Source organism: Siphateles boraxobius, unplaced genomic scaffold (assembly GCF_051911475.1).
Source record: "Siphateles boraxobius isolate OS27281-9 unplaced genomic scaffold, OSU_SipBor_1 6, whole genome shotgun sequence".
Classification (NCBI taxonomy): Eukaryota; Metazoa; Chordata; class Actinopteri; order Cypriniformes; family Leuciscidae; genus Siphateles; species Siphateles boraxobius.
The window spans coordinates 16,019,751-16,039,082 of record NW_027509186.1 but is presented as its reverse complement, the minus strand read 5'-3'; the positions used below and the strand labels follow the sequence as shown (position 1 = coordinate 16,039,082).

Below are 19,332 nucleotides of genomic sequence, written 5' to 3'. Positions count from 1 at the left end.
CAAACATGTACATACATCTTGCTCACATATTATGGTAGCCCTGTTTGTGCTATATAGAGTGAATTTACACCTTTGCCATTAACATGTTTATAAATAACTGAAAAAAGCACAAATGTCAGAGCATGTCAGAACACCTCCAGGACCTCAAAAACACCTTGGAACCCAGAGGGTTAAACCCACATCAAGCTCGATGGGCTCTCTTTTTCACTCGCTTCCAGTTTACAGTAGCCTATCGGCCGGGCAGTCAGAACGGTAAAGCAGATGCACTCTCCAGACGACATGACATTCCCTCAAAGACCATCACCTCAGAATCAATCCTTCCTCACTCTATTATCCTAGCTCCAGTTTCATGGGATATCATGGAAGAATTACGACAAGAACAACTTGAACCACCACCTGCTAACTGTCCTCCTGACAAAGAGTATGTTCCGCAAAGTCTACGTCCACGCATCATGCAATGGGTCCACACTTCCCTTAGTGCAGGCCACCCCGGCATTTCTCGCACTATTCATCTACTACAAAATTTGTTTTGGTGGCATACCATGATCCCAAAGATCACCGCTTATGTCAAGTCTTGTCAAGTCTGCGCCCAGTCTAAAACCCCCAAAGAATTACCCTCTGGTCTTCTGCAACCACTACCCATTCCCCAACGACCATGGTCCCACCTATCCATAGACTTTGTGACTGATCTCCCTCCGTCCAACTATTTCACCACTATTCTAGTAATCATTGACCGGTTCTCCAAATCTTGCCACTTAGTCCCACTAAAAGGACTACCCACGGCCATGGAAACAGCCAAAGCCTTGTTCAACCACGTCTTCAGAGTATATGGTCTTCCAGATTATATCGTCAGCGATCAAGGCACACAATTCACTTCCCAGGTCTGGAGAGCTTTCTGCAAACAGTTAGATATCAATGTTAGTCTCACATCAGGTTATCATCCCCAAGCTAATGGCCAAGTTGAACGCCTAAACCAGGAAATCGGCAGGTACTTACGAACCTACTGCAGTCGAGAGCAACACCGCTGGTTTGCGTTTCTCCCCTGGGCCGAATATGCTCAGAACTCCCTCACACACACACATCTACAGGCTTGACCCCCTTCCAGTGCATCCTGGGGTTCCAACCCCCCTTGTTCCCGTGGTCAGGCGAACCCTCTTCGGTCCCAGATGTGGATGAATGGATTCAACGCAGTGAAAGGGTGTGGGACAGTGCACACGTCTGTCTCCAGCGGGCCATCAGAACACAGGAGTTCCAGGCCAACAGACGACGTCGCCCACATCCTCACTACCAACCAGGACAACAGGTCTGGCTCTCGACGAAGAACATCAAGCTAAAGCTGCCCAGTAGGAAGCTCAGTCCAAGGTATGTTGGCCCTTTCAAGATTCTTAAAAGAATAAATGAAGTCACTTACCAATTAGAGCTTACTACCGTACTAACTACCGTATATATCTCCCTTCTTCCATGTTTCCGTCCTCAAACCGGTCCACCCGAATGCTTACCCCGGCCATGAGAACCCTGAACCACCACCTCCATTGGACATTGATGGAACTCCTGCTTATCAAGGCTGCGTTCCAGTCCAAAATTGACATGCCCTTCACTCGCCAACTTCCCTCTGTCTCGTTCACTCGGATGTGTGTCATTGCTTACGTTGCACGAGTGTCCACTTCTGGCGGAAACTGCAATGGGCTGAACTGGAACGTCCTAAGCCCTTGATCACTTGGAATCAGCTATGGAGTTGATTAATTATTCCCAATTTTTTTCCCTTTAAGAATTTGTTTAATGCCGCATCCAAATATATATAGGTGTGTTTGGGTTGTTTTATATAAAAAAAATCTAATTAATATATCATAGAGTTGTTTGTGGTGGTGGTGATTAGACGAGATCACCGGTGACGTCACAATCGTGTTGCATTGTGGTATATGGAACTGCCTGAAGTGTACATATGAAGTAGACTCGCTCCCTCGGTCAAAATCGAGGGAACGAGTGTCTGTCCATATAAACTTCCCTCGTCCACTTCACGAAGTGGAACGCACTTCAAAATAGCGGCAGGGATTCCCCCGAGGGGAAGTGCTTAGGGAAGTTTGCAAGTGCATGTCTAAAAGTGGACTGGAACGCAGCACTGGTCAATGAGTTACTAGACTCAAGACAAAGAGAGGGTCGGCTCCAATATCTGGTGGACTGGGAGGGTTATGGACCTGAGGAGATATCGTGGGTAGCCGCCCGAAACATTTTGGATCCTTCCCACATTGAGGAGTATCATCGAGCCAAATGGATTCTCACTCTGCCTCTGCATCCTCATTACAAAAGGTCAGTAGCGGTCCTGAGTGTTTGTATATATGCTAATTTCTACAAACAAAAAGTATAGGAAACTAAAATCACTGCAGCAGACACCAAAGCGGAGGCAGTGCCAGGTTCGGAGAAGCTGCAGTCAAAACAAAACCCACAACACCTGCTGCAAATGCCGCAACCCGTGTGTGGAAATTGTGCTAGGAGAAGAGAGGTCACTTGCCTTGACTGTGAAGCTTAAATAGCCAAGCTCTATATTGATGTAAATAATTAACATATATTTGTAATATGGGCTATTGTTTTTATGTTTCTGTAGCCTACGCTTCCTTCTTGGTTCTTCTTTGTTCTGTTTTAGATCAGCTCGTTTCCAGCTTTTTCTATTAGCCTATTTTCTCTGTTATTATATTAATATAAAATGTTTTATAATTAAATAAGATACTTTTAGTTGTTATTTTCTTGTTCTGAGTTATGTTCAATGGATATGGAAATATAGCCTATCTGTTGTGAATATGCGATAATTTTGATAGGCTCATAATGCTATTATTATTTATAAATGTATAATTAAACTTGTTTAAATATACAGTTTGGTGTTTTGTTTTTAAAAGATATCCTAATACAATAAATGCATTAATCTCTCAATTGGGTATTTATCATTAAAAATATAGAGTTTGGAATCTAGCGGTCAATATGACCGCTTGTGGCAGTTCTAGTAGTTATGGAATTCTGGCACTTCTATTGTTAACATAAAACAAAGGTTTGGCTCCAAAAGTTGCATACCAAAAACAACAAATGTGGTACAACAAGGTTTATTGGTGTAACATGTATAGGAAGTTTTAAGACTTCAGGGGCCTGTTTCAGAAAGGAGGTTAAGTGAAAACTCATATGTTAACCCTGAAATGAGGCAAACTCTGGGTTTTCCGTTTCAAAATGAGAGGTATGTCAAACCCGAGAAAGCAGAGTTAGTCAATCCCGTTTCTGAAAGAGGGGTAACTTATACTCAGAGTCAGTTACCATGGTAACTTACTCTGTGAACCTAACCTGGTCCGGAGCAGGTGTTCTTATATAAACCCAGAGTTTTTCTTTTAGTAAATGCATTTTGATTCAATAATCTTTAGATATTTTGACTGGAAACAAGACAAAAATGCTAAGAAAGAAAAGCATTTTTTGCAGTGCAGTACATTAATTCATTGCACATTTTTCTATATAACATCGGAGAGAGCACATTAGTAAAGCTGCTGTATCAGAGCAGGAAAGAAATGTGCCTCGCTCTCACGCTCTTTCTGAGAGTTTTTGTGTTTTGTGTTTCCTGGACACAAACTGATGAGATCCATCAAAGAGACGTTTCACAGGATTGCAGGACAGTGGTGGAGAAATCGGTTTAAATGAGGCTAATCTGAGAAATGACGTTCATTTGATAACATCTATGTGTTCCTGATATTTCTCTGCCATCCGTAGTACAGTAAGATTGAGCTTATATACACCACTGAGCGACTTTCAACTTCCTTGTAAGGTAGAAAAACATGTTGCTTATGTTTAAAAATGGAACATAAACCTCATGCTTACACATGGCACAATCCACTTTCCAAATTAAGAAACTACCACTTGGTGTATACAATCGTGGTAAATATGCATCAGTTGAAAACCATTCCTTTCCTTGTAAAGAACATGCCAACTGTACACATTTGAAGTAACATCATCATTGGAACATTTCTCATCCTATGCTCAGTGAACATATGTTGCATTGCACACATACCTCTAAGCAAAATATATAACTCTCCCAGCTCCCCTCCCTCTAAAATATGATCTTTAAACACGTGTCCATACAATCTATAGTCTAACTCATGCATTTTAAACTTCATAAGATAATACAACTGATTATGAATAATAAAGAATAATAATACAGATACATAATATGAAATACTGAAATTATATTAAAATATGAAATTTCATTCTTCAGTGTTGAACAGAACAAAGAAACGCATACAGATTTGGAACAACACTAGGGTGAGTAAATGATGACAGAATTAAAATGTTTGGGGGAACTATCCCTTTAAGTAGACAGTTTACTAATACTCTAATGACTGGTAGTTGACGTAGTTGACGTAGTTGCAAAGTTACTTGTATTTAGGAGAATGTCTAAGTGGACTATCGAAATAAAGTGTTACCTGATTATTGAACATTTGAATTCTTATAAAACTGACCAGGACCCATCAATCTTGTGCAGAGTTGTATAAAACTGGCTTTATCTTCCACTCCATAAATATGTATAACCAATGGACAGAGAGCTGACTTTTTTGTAGATTACCAATAAACAAAGAAACAAAAAATTATTAATAAACAATAAATAAACAAAACCAATAAAAACAAAAATTGTCAGTACTGTATCAGCAGTATGTATCAACCATTACTTAATTGTACTAGTAAAGAAAATTGAGCGAACTACTGGATTATAATCCTTTCTAGAGAATAACGCACAAAATGTGATGTTGCAGAAAAGCAAACTCTCTTCAGCAGCATGTCTTAACTTCATATTGTCTCCGTTTCCTGTTTACAAATCTTGGCTTTGGGGTCCATATGACCCCAACAATTGATAGAGTAATTGTACAAAAAATATACATTTTTAATCATACAAATAACATATCATTTTTTTTGTTTACTTCTCATCTATTCATTAATGCTGTGTTTTGGGGGATATGAAGTACTTTTTTACCTATTTACTGCAGAATTCCTCCACTACACCATTAGCATATGTATGAAATATTAATTTTTTATTAAAAAAACGCATTAATGATGATCAAATTTAAATAGGAATTGTTTCTGGATATTGATATAGGTGTTAGATGCATAATTCTGCCATCTGCTGGTTAGCTGTTTTTTGTAGATAATATATTTTTAGCCTGGAATTGTAATTACCATATGCACCCAGCAGAGGCCCCATATGAGATCCATTCATTTTTCTGGATGTGACTTCCTGTTCTTATAACAGCTTTTGTTATGCATATATATATTTAAACGTTTAAAATACATTAAATCAGTATTTTGTCAAAGTTTAGAATTATTTTTGTTGTTGTTTGAGGTCTTTTGAAGTATCTTGTTATTGCAATAGTGCTATATAAATGTGCAGTAATGCCAAATAAATTTGCAATAATGCCACATAAGTTACCACTAAAAGAAAATACTTGATTGCAATTACATATTTCAATAATCAAAATGTACAAAATTATTAACTTTAGAATAAAAATAACTTTTTAAAAAGTAAATAAAAACAAAAAACAAACAGCTATAGGCAGATATGAACAGGGGTGAAGAGTAAACACACCTGTGTGTCTGTGTGTGTTTGTGTGTGCGCACGTGCATGTGTGTGTGTGTGCAATCATGCTCATTCCACATTGTTTTTTTCTCTAATGCCTGGCCTTCATTTATGTTTGAACATTTTTAGATTCATGCTGGAATTATGGTTTTATTTCCCAATTTCTATAAAAATGCTCTCTTTTGCTGTCGCACCTGTTTGTTTGTTTGTGTGTTTCTCTGTGTGTATGTGATCTGTGTGTAATCATGTTCTTTCCATATTGTATTTGTGCTCTCATAGCATACCCTCATTTGTGTGTGAAAGTTTTAGATTTATGCAGAAATTATTGATTTTATTTCCCAATTTCTATAAAAATGCTCTCTATTGCAGTCACACCTCTCTCTATCTGTGTGTGTATTTGTGTCTGTGTGTGTGTGGGCGCACATGTGTGTGTGATAATGTTCATTCCACATTGTATTAGTGATCTAGTACCAGGCCTTCATTTATGTGTGAGAATTTTCAGATTTATGCAGGAATTATTGATTTTATTTGCCAATTTCAATAAAAATGCTTTCTATTGGAGTCACACATGTGTGTGTGTGTGTGTGTTTGTGTGCGCGTGCACGTGTGTGTGCAAGTGATCATGTTCGTTCCACATTGCATTTGTGCTCTAGTACCAGGACTTCATTGCGGTATGGAAAGTTTCAGATTTATTCTGGATTTATTAATTTTTTTTGACAAATGAAAAAAAAAACTTTTTTTTCTTCGATTTTCTCATTCATTTCAATGTGGGGTCATAGTGACCCCGAAGACAAGAAGTGTAAAAAATTTTTTTACATGCCTATAGAACAACCGAATCAAGCCCAGTTTTTTTGTGTGTGTATAGATAGATAATGTAGGAAAATTAACAAAATCTTATTCCACTGAGTTGAAGGGAACCATTTTTTTTTACTAACGAAAAGTCGATTGGGGTCATATAGACCCCAGTACCAAATTCAGGGGTCCTATTATGTTTTTCCAATTTTTCAACTTTAGTTAGTGTGTAATGTTGCTGTTTGAGCATAAAAAAAGATCTGCAAGGTTACAAAGCTCAGTGTCCACTCCAAAGGGAGATATTTTATTTAACAGAATCCACTTTTAAAGAGCTACAACAAACGGCTTGTTTGGACTACAACGTGATAATGTTACTCATTTAAATAATCTGTGTCCACAGAATAAGCAAAAAGGTGTGAGGCCTGATTGAGCTGCATAAGAGAAGACAGTGTTGTGGGACCACCATCTCGCTTGGCACATCAATTGTCTGGAGTATGGCAGTATTTCTGGCTCGCAGACATTTCCTTCTGGACCTAAGAGTCCATCATATTCTATTGCGAACAGACAATACGTCGGTGGTCTCATATATAAATCGACAGGGGGGCTTGAGATCGTGCCCACTATGCAGAGTGGTGCAACGGTTTGCCTACGCCTCTCCTGATAAGAGCCCACTCAACTAGAGTGGCATCCTCTAAAGCCCTGCTAGATGGGGTCTCGCTCCAAGAGGTCTGTGATCTGACTGGGTCTCCCCACACACCTTCATAAAACATTATAGACTGGATCTGCCATATACATCGGGTTCACAAGTTCTCTCGTCTTGAGTGTGCCAGATTGCTTCAAACCAGGGTGGATACTAGTCAATGTGGTGCAGTGGGCATTTCGTTCCCCAATGTGTCAATTCTCAATGCAGCGTGAGTTCCCTCGTAAGGGAAGTCAAGCTGTTTGTGGTATTTTCCCCATTCATTTAAGTTGCCATTGTCAGCACCGACACTTCGAGGTCCGCATGCTCGAAATGGACGACACGAGCTGCTTATTCAGTGGTGCCGTGTCACTTTTCCAAAATCGCATATAAAGTGGCCGAGATTAGCATATATTAGCATAGGCTCTCTGTGGACGCCTCTGGGGGTGCCATTGCACCACGTGGGCATCCACCAAGTGCTTTTGGGGTCCGCCAACTACCTACTCTTCACCATAGTCCTCCTCAGTACCACGAAGTGCCTATTTTGACCCCTAACCACCTATTTTCTTCTTCATTGCCACGAAGTGCCTATGGGGTCCCCTAACCACCTAAACTTCACAATAGTCTTCCTCAGTACCACGAAGCGCCTATTTTGACCCCTAACCACCTATTTTCTTCTTCATTGCCACGAAGTGCCTATGGGGTCCCCTAACCACCTAAACTTCACCATAGTCTTCCTCAGTACCACGAAGTGCCTATTTTGACCCCTAACCACCTATTTTCTTCTCCATTGCCACGAAGTGCCTATGGGGTCCCCTAACCACCTAAACTTCACCGTAGTCTTCCTCAGTACCACAAAGTGCCTATTTTGACCCCTAACCACCTATTTTCTTCTCCATTGCCACGAAGTGCCTATGGGGTCCCCCGACCACCTAAACTTCACCATAGTCTTCCTCAGTACCACGAAGTGCCTATTTTGACCCCTAACCACCTGTTTTTTGTCTCAAGTCACTGTGTCTCTAACTCTGAGCCGAAAAGTCACAGGGCCTCGAAATTCGGCGCGAGAGTAGCCCAGCGGGCCCCGGGGCGAGATCCTTAGTTTCAAGGTTCTACGTGGTTCCCAAGTGTGCGTTTCGGCGGTTCGGCCTGATCCACACATGGTTCAGCTTTCTCCATCCCCCAGGGTCTTTCTGGGCCCCAGTGACAGCAGGCAGATCAAGTTTGGGGCCGCCAGGGCCCCCGGGGGCCAAACGGCAAAGCGTCCCACGTACAACTTATCCCATTGATTTTCATAGGTGTTCTGTGGACATTGGGCAACAAGTGTTTTTTTTCGTCTGACTAGACGTTCCCCTCTCTGTGTGCTTTCCGGGGCCGAGTGACGCAGCTTTCCAAGAAGTTTCGGGCCCCTAGCACCTCCAGGGGCCGAACGTGGTTCAATGACATGTGCAACTTATTCAATGCGATTTCACAGGTACTTGGTGGATGGTGGTCCGATTGGCCCGAAATTGACACGTACGTCCCGTCACGGGCCCCTGGGACGGGTTCTAGAGTTCCGCGTCCCTCTGACCTTTTTTCGCGCTAATTGGCCACCAACAGCCCCATGGAACAAGTTGCACATGGGACGTCAAAAAAACAGGGGCCAAAAGGGGTCGAAAGGTCGCAGCGGCCCCAAATTCGGCACGGCGGTGGTCCGGGGGCCCCCGGTTCTAGATCACGGGTTTGGTGGTTCTAAATTGGTTCCAAGTATGTGTTTCAGCAAAACGGTTCGAAGGAAACGCCCGATCGGCCCGAAACTGACGTATGCGTCCCTTCACGGGCCCCGGGGATGGGTTCTAGAGTTCCGTGCCCAAAACTGCTCGTTTGGCCGAAAAAAGCCCCCCTTGACCTGGAAGCGCCTGTGAAGTTTAAACTGAATAAGTTGCACGTGGGAGGGCGGAAATACAGGAGTCGAAAGGTCGCACCGCCTCCAAATTCGCCGCCCTGGTAGTCGAGGGGCCCCCGGTTCTAGATCCCGGATCGCAGGGTTCTAGATCGGTTCCAAGTGTATCATTTTTTTGTGCACAAATCTCCTCGCTTTGGTTCTACTGAGCATATGTCTTTCTGTGTGTGCAAGAGGGCTGCCATTAATTGGACCATGTGCTCGGTGAAGGGTGGACAGAAAGGTCCGATCGGCCCGAAACTGACGTATGCGTCTCGTCACGGGCCCCTGGGACGGGTTCTAGAGTTCCACGTCCCTCTGACCTTTTTTCACGCTAATTGGCCACCAACAGCCCCATGGAATAAGTTGCACGTGGGACGTCAAAAAAAAACAGGGGCCAAAACGGGTCAAAAGGTCGCAGCGGCCCCAAATTCGGCACGGCGGTGGTCCGGGGGCCCCCGGTTCTAGATCATGGGTTTGGTGGTTCTAGATCGGTTCTAAGTATGTGTTTCAGTCAAACGCTTTGAAGGAAACACCCGATCGGCCCGAAACCGACACGCGGGTCTCGTCACGGGCCCCGGGGACGGGTTCTAGAGTTCCGCGTCCCTCTGACCTTTTTTCGCGCTAATTGGCCACCAACAGCCCCATGGAATAAGTTGCACGTGGGACGTCAAATAAACAGTCGCCCTAAGGGGTCAAAAGGTCGCAGGACCTCGAGATTGGTCACGGACGACCGCCACGGGCCCCCGAATCGGGCCCCAGAGTATCGTGGCTCTAGATGCTTCCTGAGCCTAGTAGGCCGTCTAATCCTAACTGCTGAATTAACCCTTGCAGACACATGCTCCCATAGCGATCAATGGGAGACAGAGAGGTGCATAAAAAATAGCTAAGAATAAACTTGGCATGTCTCGACCTAGCCCGCTCTGTCTGTCGCAGAGGGCCACGTGACGCAACTTTTTGTAGAGTTTGGGGCCCCTCGGACCCGCGTGAGCCACTGACACGTGCAACTTATCCCATTCATTTTCATAGGTGTTTGGTGGACATCCCCACGCAACGGTCCCAATAGCTCCGAATGGCTTCGATTTGAAATCTGTGGCCCCTCAGGGTCCCCTCAGACGGTCCGCAAAGACTGGGGTCCGTAGTACCCCGTTAAATGCGTTACAGTCAAAAACAGCATCCCATCTGTAACCTATTTGACGGGTGCCCTAAATGCTGTCCGTGGACAGTCCATTTTTAGGCTAATTATGCATAATTATTAGCTTTAATGTACATCAGTGTGTTGTATTGTGTCCCCTGTGTGGTGTACAGTAGGTTTCACCTCATAAAACCACTGTAATTATGAAATATGACCTGTTAATGCATTGACCACGGACAGCCTATTTGGACCCCGTCAAATAAGTTGCAGGTGGGACTTCACCACATGTGATGAAATCGCCTAATCATTATGGGGATTCACCTGCTGAAAATGTCTAAGTTAAAAAAAGGCATCCCACCTGTAGCTTATTCGACAGGGTCCAAATAGGCTGTTCATGGACAGTCCATATTTAGGCTAATTATGCATAATGAATAGCTTTAATGTACATCAGTGTGCTGTATTGTGTCCCCGGTGTGGTTTACAGTAGGTTTGACCACATAAAACCATTGTAACTATGAGATATGACCTATTAATGCATTGACCACGGACAGCCTATTTGGACCCCGTCAAATAAGTTACAGGTGGGCCCTTACTTTGCCCACCTGTAACTTATTTGACAGGGTCCAAATAGGCTGTCTGTGGACAGTCCATTTTTAGGCTACCGTGGGCCCTTAGTTTGCCCACCTGTAACTTATTTGACAGGGTCCAAATAGGCTGTTCGTGGACAGTCCATTTTTAGGCTAATTATGCATTATTAATAGCTTTGATGTACATCAGTGTGTTGTATTGTGGCCCCTGTCTAGTGTACATTAGTTTTTACCTAATAAAACCATTGTAATTATGAAATATGACCTATTAATGCATTGACCACGGACAGCCTATTTGGACCCCGTCAAATAAGTTACAGGTGGGCCCTTACTTTGCCCACCTGTAACTTATTTGACAGGGTCCAAATAGGCTGTCTGTGGACAGTCCATATTTAGGCTAATAATGCATAATTAATAGCTTTAATGTACATCAGTGTGTTGTATTGTGTCCCCAGTGTGGTGTACAGTAGGTTTCACCTCATAAAACTACTGTAATTATGAAATATGACCTGTTAATGCATTGACCACGGACAGCCTATTTGGACCCCGTCAAATAAGTTGCAGGTGGGATGCTGTTATATATTTTGATGTCATGACTGATAAAAATGAATAAAATTGATTAAATATCAATTTTGCGTTAATCTCTGCGGCCCCCTGAGCGATTTGCAGCCTTCAGAACCCCGAAATTCCACTGTCCACGAACAGCCTAAATTTTTGAATGGGATAGATTGTACGTGGGACGTCCAGATCTCAGCCTCTGGACACAATTAGGAGCTGAAACCTGCGCTCCTGCACTCATCTGGACGTGCCCAGACAGTGCTGTGAATTTCAGGGAGTTTGGAGAAACTTGAAAATCCGACCCAAAAAATGATTGATAAAAATGCATAAAAATGATTAAATATCAATTTTAGGTTTATCTTTGGGCCCCCCTGAGCAATTAGCAGCCTTCAGAACCCCGAAATTCCACTGTCCACGAACAGCCTAAATTTTTGAATGGGCAAGGCATTGATATTTAATCATTTTTATGCATTTTTATCAATCATGACAACAAAATATAAAAAAGATCCCACCTGTAACTTATTTGACAGGGTCCAAATAGGCTGTTCGTGGACAGTCAATTTTTAGGCTAATTATGCATAATTAATAGCTTTAATGTACATCAGTGTGTTGTATTGTGTCCCCAGTGTGGTTTACCGTAGGTTTGACCACATAAAACCATTGTAATTATGAAATATGACCTATTAATGCATTGACCACGGACAGCCTATTTGGACCCCGTCAAATAAGTTACAGGTGGGCCCTTACTTTGCCCACCTGTAACTTATTTGACAGGGTCCAAATAGGCTGTTCGTGGACAGTCCATTTTTAGGCTACCGTGGGCCCTTAATTTGCCCACCTGTGGACACATAGGCCATTCGTGGCCACACAGGCGGTCAGTGGGATGAATAGGCCTTTCTTGGTCACATAGGTGCACAGTGGGATGAATAGGCTGTTCGTGGTCACACAGGCGGTTAGGGGGATGAATAGGCTGTCCGTGGTCACTGGGCGGGGCCACGGGCCGTCACTTAGATTGGCCGTGGACAGACGGGCCGTTCGTGGTCAAACAGGTTGTCAGTGGGACGAAAAGGCAGTCCGTGGTCACTGGGCGGGGCCACGGGCCGTCACTTAGATTGGCCGTGGACGGATGGGCCGTTCGTGGTCAAGCAGGCTGTCAGTGGGACGAACAGGCTGTCCGTGGCCAGACAGGCGGTCAGTGGGATGACTAGGCCGTTCGTGGTCAAACAGCCTGTCAGTGGGACGAATAGGCTGTCCATGGTCACTGGGCGGGGCCACGGGCCGTCACTTAGATTGGCCGTGGACAGACGGGCCATTCGTGGTCAAACAGGCTGTCAGTGGGATGAATAGGCTGTCCGTGGCCAGACAGGCGGTCAGTGGGATGAATAGGCCGTTCGTGGTCAAACAGGCTGTCAGTGGGACGAATAGGCTGTCCGTGGTCACTGGGCGGTCGGTGGGATGAATAGGCCGTTCGTGGTCACATAGGTGGTCAGTGGGATGAATAGGCTGTTCGTGGTCACACAGGCGGTTAGGGGGACGAATAGGCTGTTCGTGTCAGTGGGCGGGGCCAGGGGCCGTCACTTAGGTTGGCCGTGGGCGAAAAGGCCGTTCGTGGTCACACAGGCGGTTAGGGGGACGAATAGGCTGTTCGTGTCAGTGGGCGGGGCCAGGGGCCGTCACTCAGGTTGGCCGTGGGCGAAAAGGCCGTTCGTGGTCACACAAGCGGTCGGTGGGACGAATAGGCTGTTCGTGTCAGTGGGCGTGGCCAGGGGGCTGTTCGCAGGTCACAGTTGGGACGGACGGGCGCTCCGTGGTCGGTGGGTGCGCGTCGAATCGACTGAGGGCGGTCGGCGAGTCGCCCCCCTGTGGCGGACGTCCGTATCGCGGCCGAGGGGGCTGGATTTCGCCGTCGGCCGGTCCCTGAAAAATCACCTAGGGGGCGTCGCGCGGGGGTCCACTAACCTCCTACCACGGACTACCTTTTAAGCTGTCCGCGGACCCCTTCCCTAACCCGGTGGCCTAAAGGGCGAAAGGGAACGAGGGTTACAGTATTAACCCGAGACGTTCTGCACAATCCTCTTGTCCGTTAACACTGTAGGGCCTGAATTAGGTTTGAAACAAAGTGGTTTGAAATTGATGCCATTATTAAAATTTACACTAGAGAAGAACTTGCAGTTATGGAGGGGCAGGACATTTTCCGGACAAGCGCTAAGCGCTGCCAATCACAACACACTGGGCCAGCTAACCAATCACAGCACATTTCATATTTCGGAAAGAGGGGCATCGAAAACAACACGTTCAACAAGACTGGGGAGAGAGGAGCTGTAATACACCTCAAAAACAAAATCAAGATTTCGTAAAAGGCCATTATAGGACCCCTTTAAAAGAATGTGTTCGACTGTCCTTCTTTTTTATTTATTTAAACTGCATGTGGTGTTCTAGAAACCTATGTTATAAGTACTTCAAGTTTCACTTAAGCCCAGCTCTTATAGCTGATATAATCATACTGTGACATAATCCCACAATTTCACTCCCTTCCTCTTCAGTATCAGCTTGAATGGTTAAAATCACAGATTTAATGGGAAAGCAGCACATTTACTGCAAGTATTGCTGAAAAACTTTCATGATGTAATGAATGAAATTTCACAACAGCAAAAACAAAACCTTCCCACTCAAAACATTTGATAACATACAATGACAGAGGTGAAATTATGATGCCTGTCAAGGAAATAGACCGAGGTCAAAAACCCCTTCAGAGAATAAAGAGTTCATTCTCTATGCACGTAAGACGACAGCTCTGAACAATGGAGATGCAGATTATCTCCAGCGATGAACATTCCCTACCTATGAGATCATTGAGGCTGCTGGGATGGACCTTGACCACGTCCAACATTTAATAGATGCTGTGAATGATATAAAAGCGAGAGAGAGAACGTACAGTTTCAACAGTGAGACATCACAATCTCATCTACATCATGATCTTCACCATCACATGCCTTACCCTGGTGGTCTCTGCTCTGGGTAAGTCTCTTCTCAAGAAGTTTGCAAGAAAAGTGATGGGTGAACATATATATTTACAAAATGCAAAACCTTCACAAAGAGCTTCGTGTGTTATGAACTTCTGTTCTTTATCAACAGGTTGTGGAGAGCCAGCGATTAAGCCACAGACGATTGGCAGCAGGATTGTGAATGGACAGAATGCCATCTCTGGTTCTTGGCCTTGGCAGGTCTCTCTCCAGGTAACTGTGTATTGGCCGGCTTTTATCCTGCATTTGCCTGATTTGGTAAAAGAGTTATGTCATATGTTCAATGCTTTTACCTCTGAAACAGACACCCAACGGATTCCACTTCTGCGGTGGATCCCTGATCAACCAAAACTGGGTTCTCACTGCTGCTCACTGCGGTGTCGTGTAAGGGTCTTCAATCTGACCAATGACACATACAGTGCATAATAAATGCTATTGCTCTTTTCTTTTCACAGTTAGATTTTCTTTCTCTCACTTTTTAGATTGGGCTATCATCGTGTTATTCTTGGAGAACATAATCGTGGCTCCAATGTTGAACTCATCCAGGTCAAACTAGTTTCCAAGGTAAAAATGTTGAATGATCTTTCAGTTTGCTTTTTTTATGACCAATACCTATTACACACAGAATAGATTAATGTTTTTTCAAAGCATAATAACTGGTCATTTTTAATTGTTGTTTTACGCTGTTCTTTTAAATGCAGTAATAACCAAGTGATCAATATACTACAAAACATAATATTCATTATAAAAATTGTATTTAAATATTCATTTAAATATTTTATTAGTACTACTACTAGTAGTATCTCTTGTAATTTAAGCAGAGGTCTTGTCTAAAAGGTTACACATTTATTTTAATCTTTTGATTTGCACTTTTTAAAATAATTTTATTTTTTTATAATTGAATAGGTGAACTCAATATAAAAAAATGGAAAAGCTAAATTAAGTTGAAAAGTGTAAAAAAAAGGTTAAAAAATTTGGTTAACGTCTTTTTCTAATCAAAGATTTGAAGTCATCTAGACTGCATGCCATTGTTCTAAAACTTGCCTTTACACATTTTTTTATACGTATACAATTCAACACAGAAAAAAAAAAAACATCTAAACTATATTCTGAAACAGACCAGTTGCCAAGGGAATGCATTAGGGGATTAGGGGTTTAGGGTATTAGGGTTGTTACAGTTTTGTCACAATGTTGACATTGAACCACCGTTCAGGTTCATTGCTTAAGGTTGTGCCTGTGGTGTCTTAACAACCACTGGACTACATATGTACTCGTCACTGACTGCCCTGAAGGGTGAAAATCAGCCTTTTAAATTTCAACCGCCTTATTGTGTTGTCTCATTATTCATCGAGCAAGGATACGTGAGTATGTCATTTAATTTAATTTAGCCTACCTCAGCTAAATAAGATACGTTTTATTCAAAAACAACCTACAACTTAATTTTCTAAAGTGACTAATGTAGCCTTGCTCGCTGTTTAGTTTTTCATCTATTAAAAATGTCTGCGCCCAAGTAGCAGTGCGCGAAGCACTGATCAATATGTTCCTAGGAAATCGCCTAGTCTTAATCTGCATTGATATTTGTACTCCTTATGAATACGCAGGCCACAAGAAGTAATTAGTTTTTTTTTTTTGTGGTTTTTATCACTTTTACTACGGCAACAAAGGATTGCCAAGGATTGCCGAGGATTGACTCGGCGCTGCCAGACTAAGACAATGCATGCACTGAGACAGAAATGCGTTTGCCCACCTATCTAAATGTAGGGGAGACGGTGAATAACCCCTATTTCAAAAAAACAGTGGCATGTTCCTTTAACCCTCTGGGGTCCTTCATTTAACAGTCACACTCAGGACCTTCGGGACCAAATTGTCCGAGAGGGCGGGATTAATATATAAAAAAAATCATATTTTTTTTTTCTTTTATTTTTTGGTGTTTTGAAATAATCATTGCATAAATATTAATTATAAATCATAAAATTATGACCTCTTTTTTTTCTATTGAATATAATAGAATTTTAAATATATATATATATATATATATATATATATATATATATATATATATATATATATATATATATATATATTTTTTTTTTATTAAAGCTGTATTTCATTTTAGAGTCAAGCCTAGGCCTCATGAAAGCAATTTTTGAAATGAGATGGATGCCATCTGGTGGACACACTGAGCATTTTAAAATTTCAAAACAGATATATGTAATCTGAATTTATTAGTGTGTATGTGTATAAAAGTGTGTGTGTGTGTGTGTGTGTGTGTGTGTGTGTGTGTGTGTGTGTGTGTGTGTGTGTGTGTGTGTGTGTGTGTGTGTGTGTGTGTGTGTGTGTGTGTGTGTGTGTGTGTGTGTGTGTGTGTGTGTGTGTGTGCCACGATCCAGTGTGTTTGTGTGTGTGTGTGTGTGTGTGTGTGTGTGTGTGTGTGTGTGTGTGTCTGTCTGTCTGTTTTGCACTCTTGATGTTTTATAGATTCACCCCTTCACTGTTGTGTGCTTTTTTTCTGGATCGTGGCTGATTTGTAGATTGTACGCACAAAAAAACTCTGTATTTTCACATTTTCGCCAATTTCCCATTCATTTCCTATGCGGGTCCATTTGGACCTGAAGGCCCTGAGTGTGACCATTTTTTTACAACCACTTAGACTATTCAAATCCTGTCCCCAATTTTTTTGGGTGTTCATATACCAAGTACCAACAAAGCCACCAAATTTCGGACCATTCCGATGAAACTATGATTTTACACAATTTTTTATTTAAATGCTTTGGGTCCATTTGGTCCTGAACCACCTGAACGGTGGTTTCATGTCAACATTGTGACAATGCTGTAACAACCTTCACCACACAACATAGTTATAGCAACCTTTTGGCCATGTTGTTAGAAGGTTGAGTATACGTTGTGCCAACATTCTGTGTTTGCTGGTATATTGTCTTCATAAATATGAATCGGAAATTAGTCGGAGTGTGTAAGGCTCTGTGCAAGGTTTACCTTCCCCTCATTTGCCTGCTAAAAAATGGCCTATTGTTTCCACGTAAAAAAAAAAAGAAAGTGTTTTTTTTCTCAGAATTGCGTGATATAAACTCAAAAATGCAAGTTATAAAGTCAGAGCTGCATGATATACAGTGGCTTTTGCATGTTATCAAGAGATAAACTGGCAATTGTGAAAAATCTATGTCAGAATTTCATGATAAAAAGTTGCAATTATCTTTTATTTTTTATTTTTTATTCTGTGGCGAAAACAAGCTTCCATATGCATCTGATTGCTGTTAGAGGGAAACGCTGTCCATAAATAATGGTAATTTAAAATAATTTCTCCATAATAAAAGGATAGCCTATTGGCAAAAATCCGGGTTTTTTTGGCGGTGAGTGGATTAGCTCTATGCACACACAAATCCTCTCGTTATAAGCAGTTAGGCTATGTAAATAAGACATCATTGTGCATCAGCTTTACTGATAGCCTAATTGAACTTTGTGAGATTGCGATGAAGTTGCATAACCACTTTTTAATGATAATAAAATTAGCGCTCTCTGCAAGCTTTCTGCCATACCAAATCCTGCATATAGCCTAGTAAATGTTTTAAAGGGGAAGCGCATATCATCATGGTGTTGGTTCACCATGTTCACCCTCCGCCTATGGTTAGAAACTTAATATTTTGTTTTGATGTTGTTTTAATATAGAATTTGGTCTATTTCAGTTATATTAGGCTAAACACGGGATGTTATTTTTTTGGTGACTGTCTGTTTTGTAGATTATAAAAAAGTGTGAAAATTAAATGCCCCCCATTCTATATGTTCTAGTGAAGGCACTGTTCTGAAAATATAGGGTATAAGAAAATTCTTACACCTTAGGTCGCCTTTTATAAAGTCAGCTTTCAACCATTCATCCTTATTTGTCTGTGCAGGTCATTACCCATCCGTTCTACAGCAGCAGGACCATAAACAATGACATTGGGTTGCTGAAACTTGCGTCTCCAGTTGTCTTCACTCCCCGTATCTCTCCTGTATGTCTGGCTCCATCAACCATCAACATTCTGCCTGGAACTCGCTGCTTCACCACTGGATGGGGCAAAACTGCCACCACATGTAAGTCACATGTAATTTTGATTTATAATGTTATAACAACATATATTCATTCCAATAATTCCTTTTAAAGTTCTATTAACATTTGTTGATTATATTTTAATATATATATGAGTCTAAACAGCCAGTATCATGTTTTCTTCTCTTTTTTCAGCAAGTCCTCTAATCCTGCAGCAAACAGGTCTGCCCATCACGAGTCCTGCTGTGTGCAGACAGATCTGGGGTCAGAGCAGAATCACTGATGCCATGATCTGTGCTGGAGCCTCTGGATCCTCATCTTGCCAAGTATATGAAGACAGATCAAGATAAACACATTACCAAATTTATGTTTCAACTGTTTTGATCTCAAATGTGTGTTTGTGACTCTGTGATTCCCACAGGGTGATTCTGGTGGTCCTCTGGTGTGTGAGAGTTCAGGGGCCTGGACTCTGGTGGGGTCTGTGTCCTGGGGCATCCGCACTTGTGACACCCGTTTCCCTGGAGTCTACGCCCGCATCTCCCAACTGCGCTCCTGGATTGACACGACTATCGCTTCCAACTAGAGCGCCAGTCTGGATATTTCTCGAATATAACTAACTTCTGATTACCCGTATATGACTTCATACTGTTTTTCTGTTTCAGCTGTACAAATAATAAAAATGATTCAAATAAAATGAGTAAAATAAAATGGGGGAAAAAAATAAATAAAGAGTTTTGCAGAGTGTAATTATCTGAACTTTATTGCCTCATTTCACAGTTTAGATTAAGCCATGATTAGGTCGTAGTTTAATTAGGACATTTAAATAGCTTTTAAAAACGTGCCTTTAAACATAACTGGTGTGCATCTTGCAGTAATGGGAATAATGGCGTTATAAATAAACGGCATTGTCACGAACTGCTCTGAGACCAGAAAGTTTAGATCCAAATGTAGCTTTTAATGAGATGGGAAAATCCAGACACGTAATCAAGTGAACAGGCA

General features: G+C 42.2%; 1 protein-coding gene across 1 annotated transcript; it reads left to right on the top strand.

Moving 5' to 3' along the window:
• The first annotated feature begins 14,190 nt into the window (after positions 1–14,190).
• On the top strand, positions 14,191–19,086 carry LOC143715595 (chymotrypsin B). Its single transcript, XM_077207376.1, has 7 exons — positions 14,191–14,283; positions 14,401–14,501; positions 14,593–14,672; positions 14,771–14,852; positions 18,197–18,377; positions 18,529–18,659; positions 18,755–19,086. Exons 1-7 carry the CDS (start codon positions 14,238–14,240, stop codon positions 18,914–18,916), a joined length of 783 nt encoding a protein of 260 aa, XP_077063491.1. The 5' UTR covers positions 14,191–14,237; the 3' UTR covers positions 18,917–19,086.
• The last annotated feature ends 246 nt before the right edge of the window (positions 19,087–19,332 follow it).

What these genes read in the sequence shown, in the direction of transcription:
- LOC143715595 (XM_077207376.1), top strand. Translation starts at nt 14,238, where the DNA reads ATGATCTTCACCATCACATGCCTTACCCTGGTGGTCTCTGCTCTGG. An exon ending in GCTGCTCACTGCGGTGTCGT is followed by an intron (nt 14,673 to 14,770) that starts GTAAGGGTCTTC and finishes CTCACTTTTTAG; the next exon opens with ATTGGGCTATCATCGTGTTA. An exon ending in CTGGATCCTCATCTTGCCAA is followed by an intron (nt 18,660 to 18,754) that starts GTATATGAAGAC and finishes TGATTCCCACAG; the next exon opens with GGTGATTCTGGTGGTCCTCT.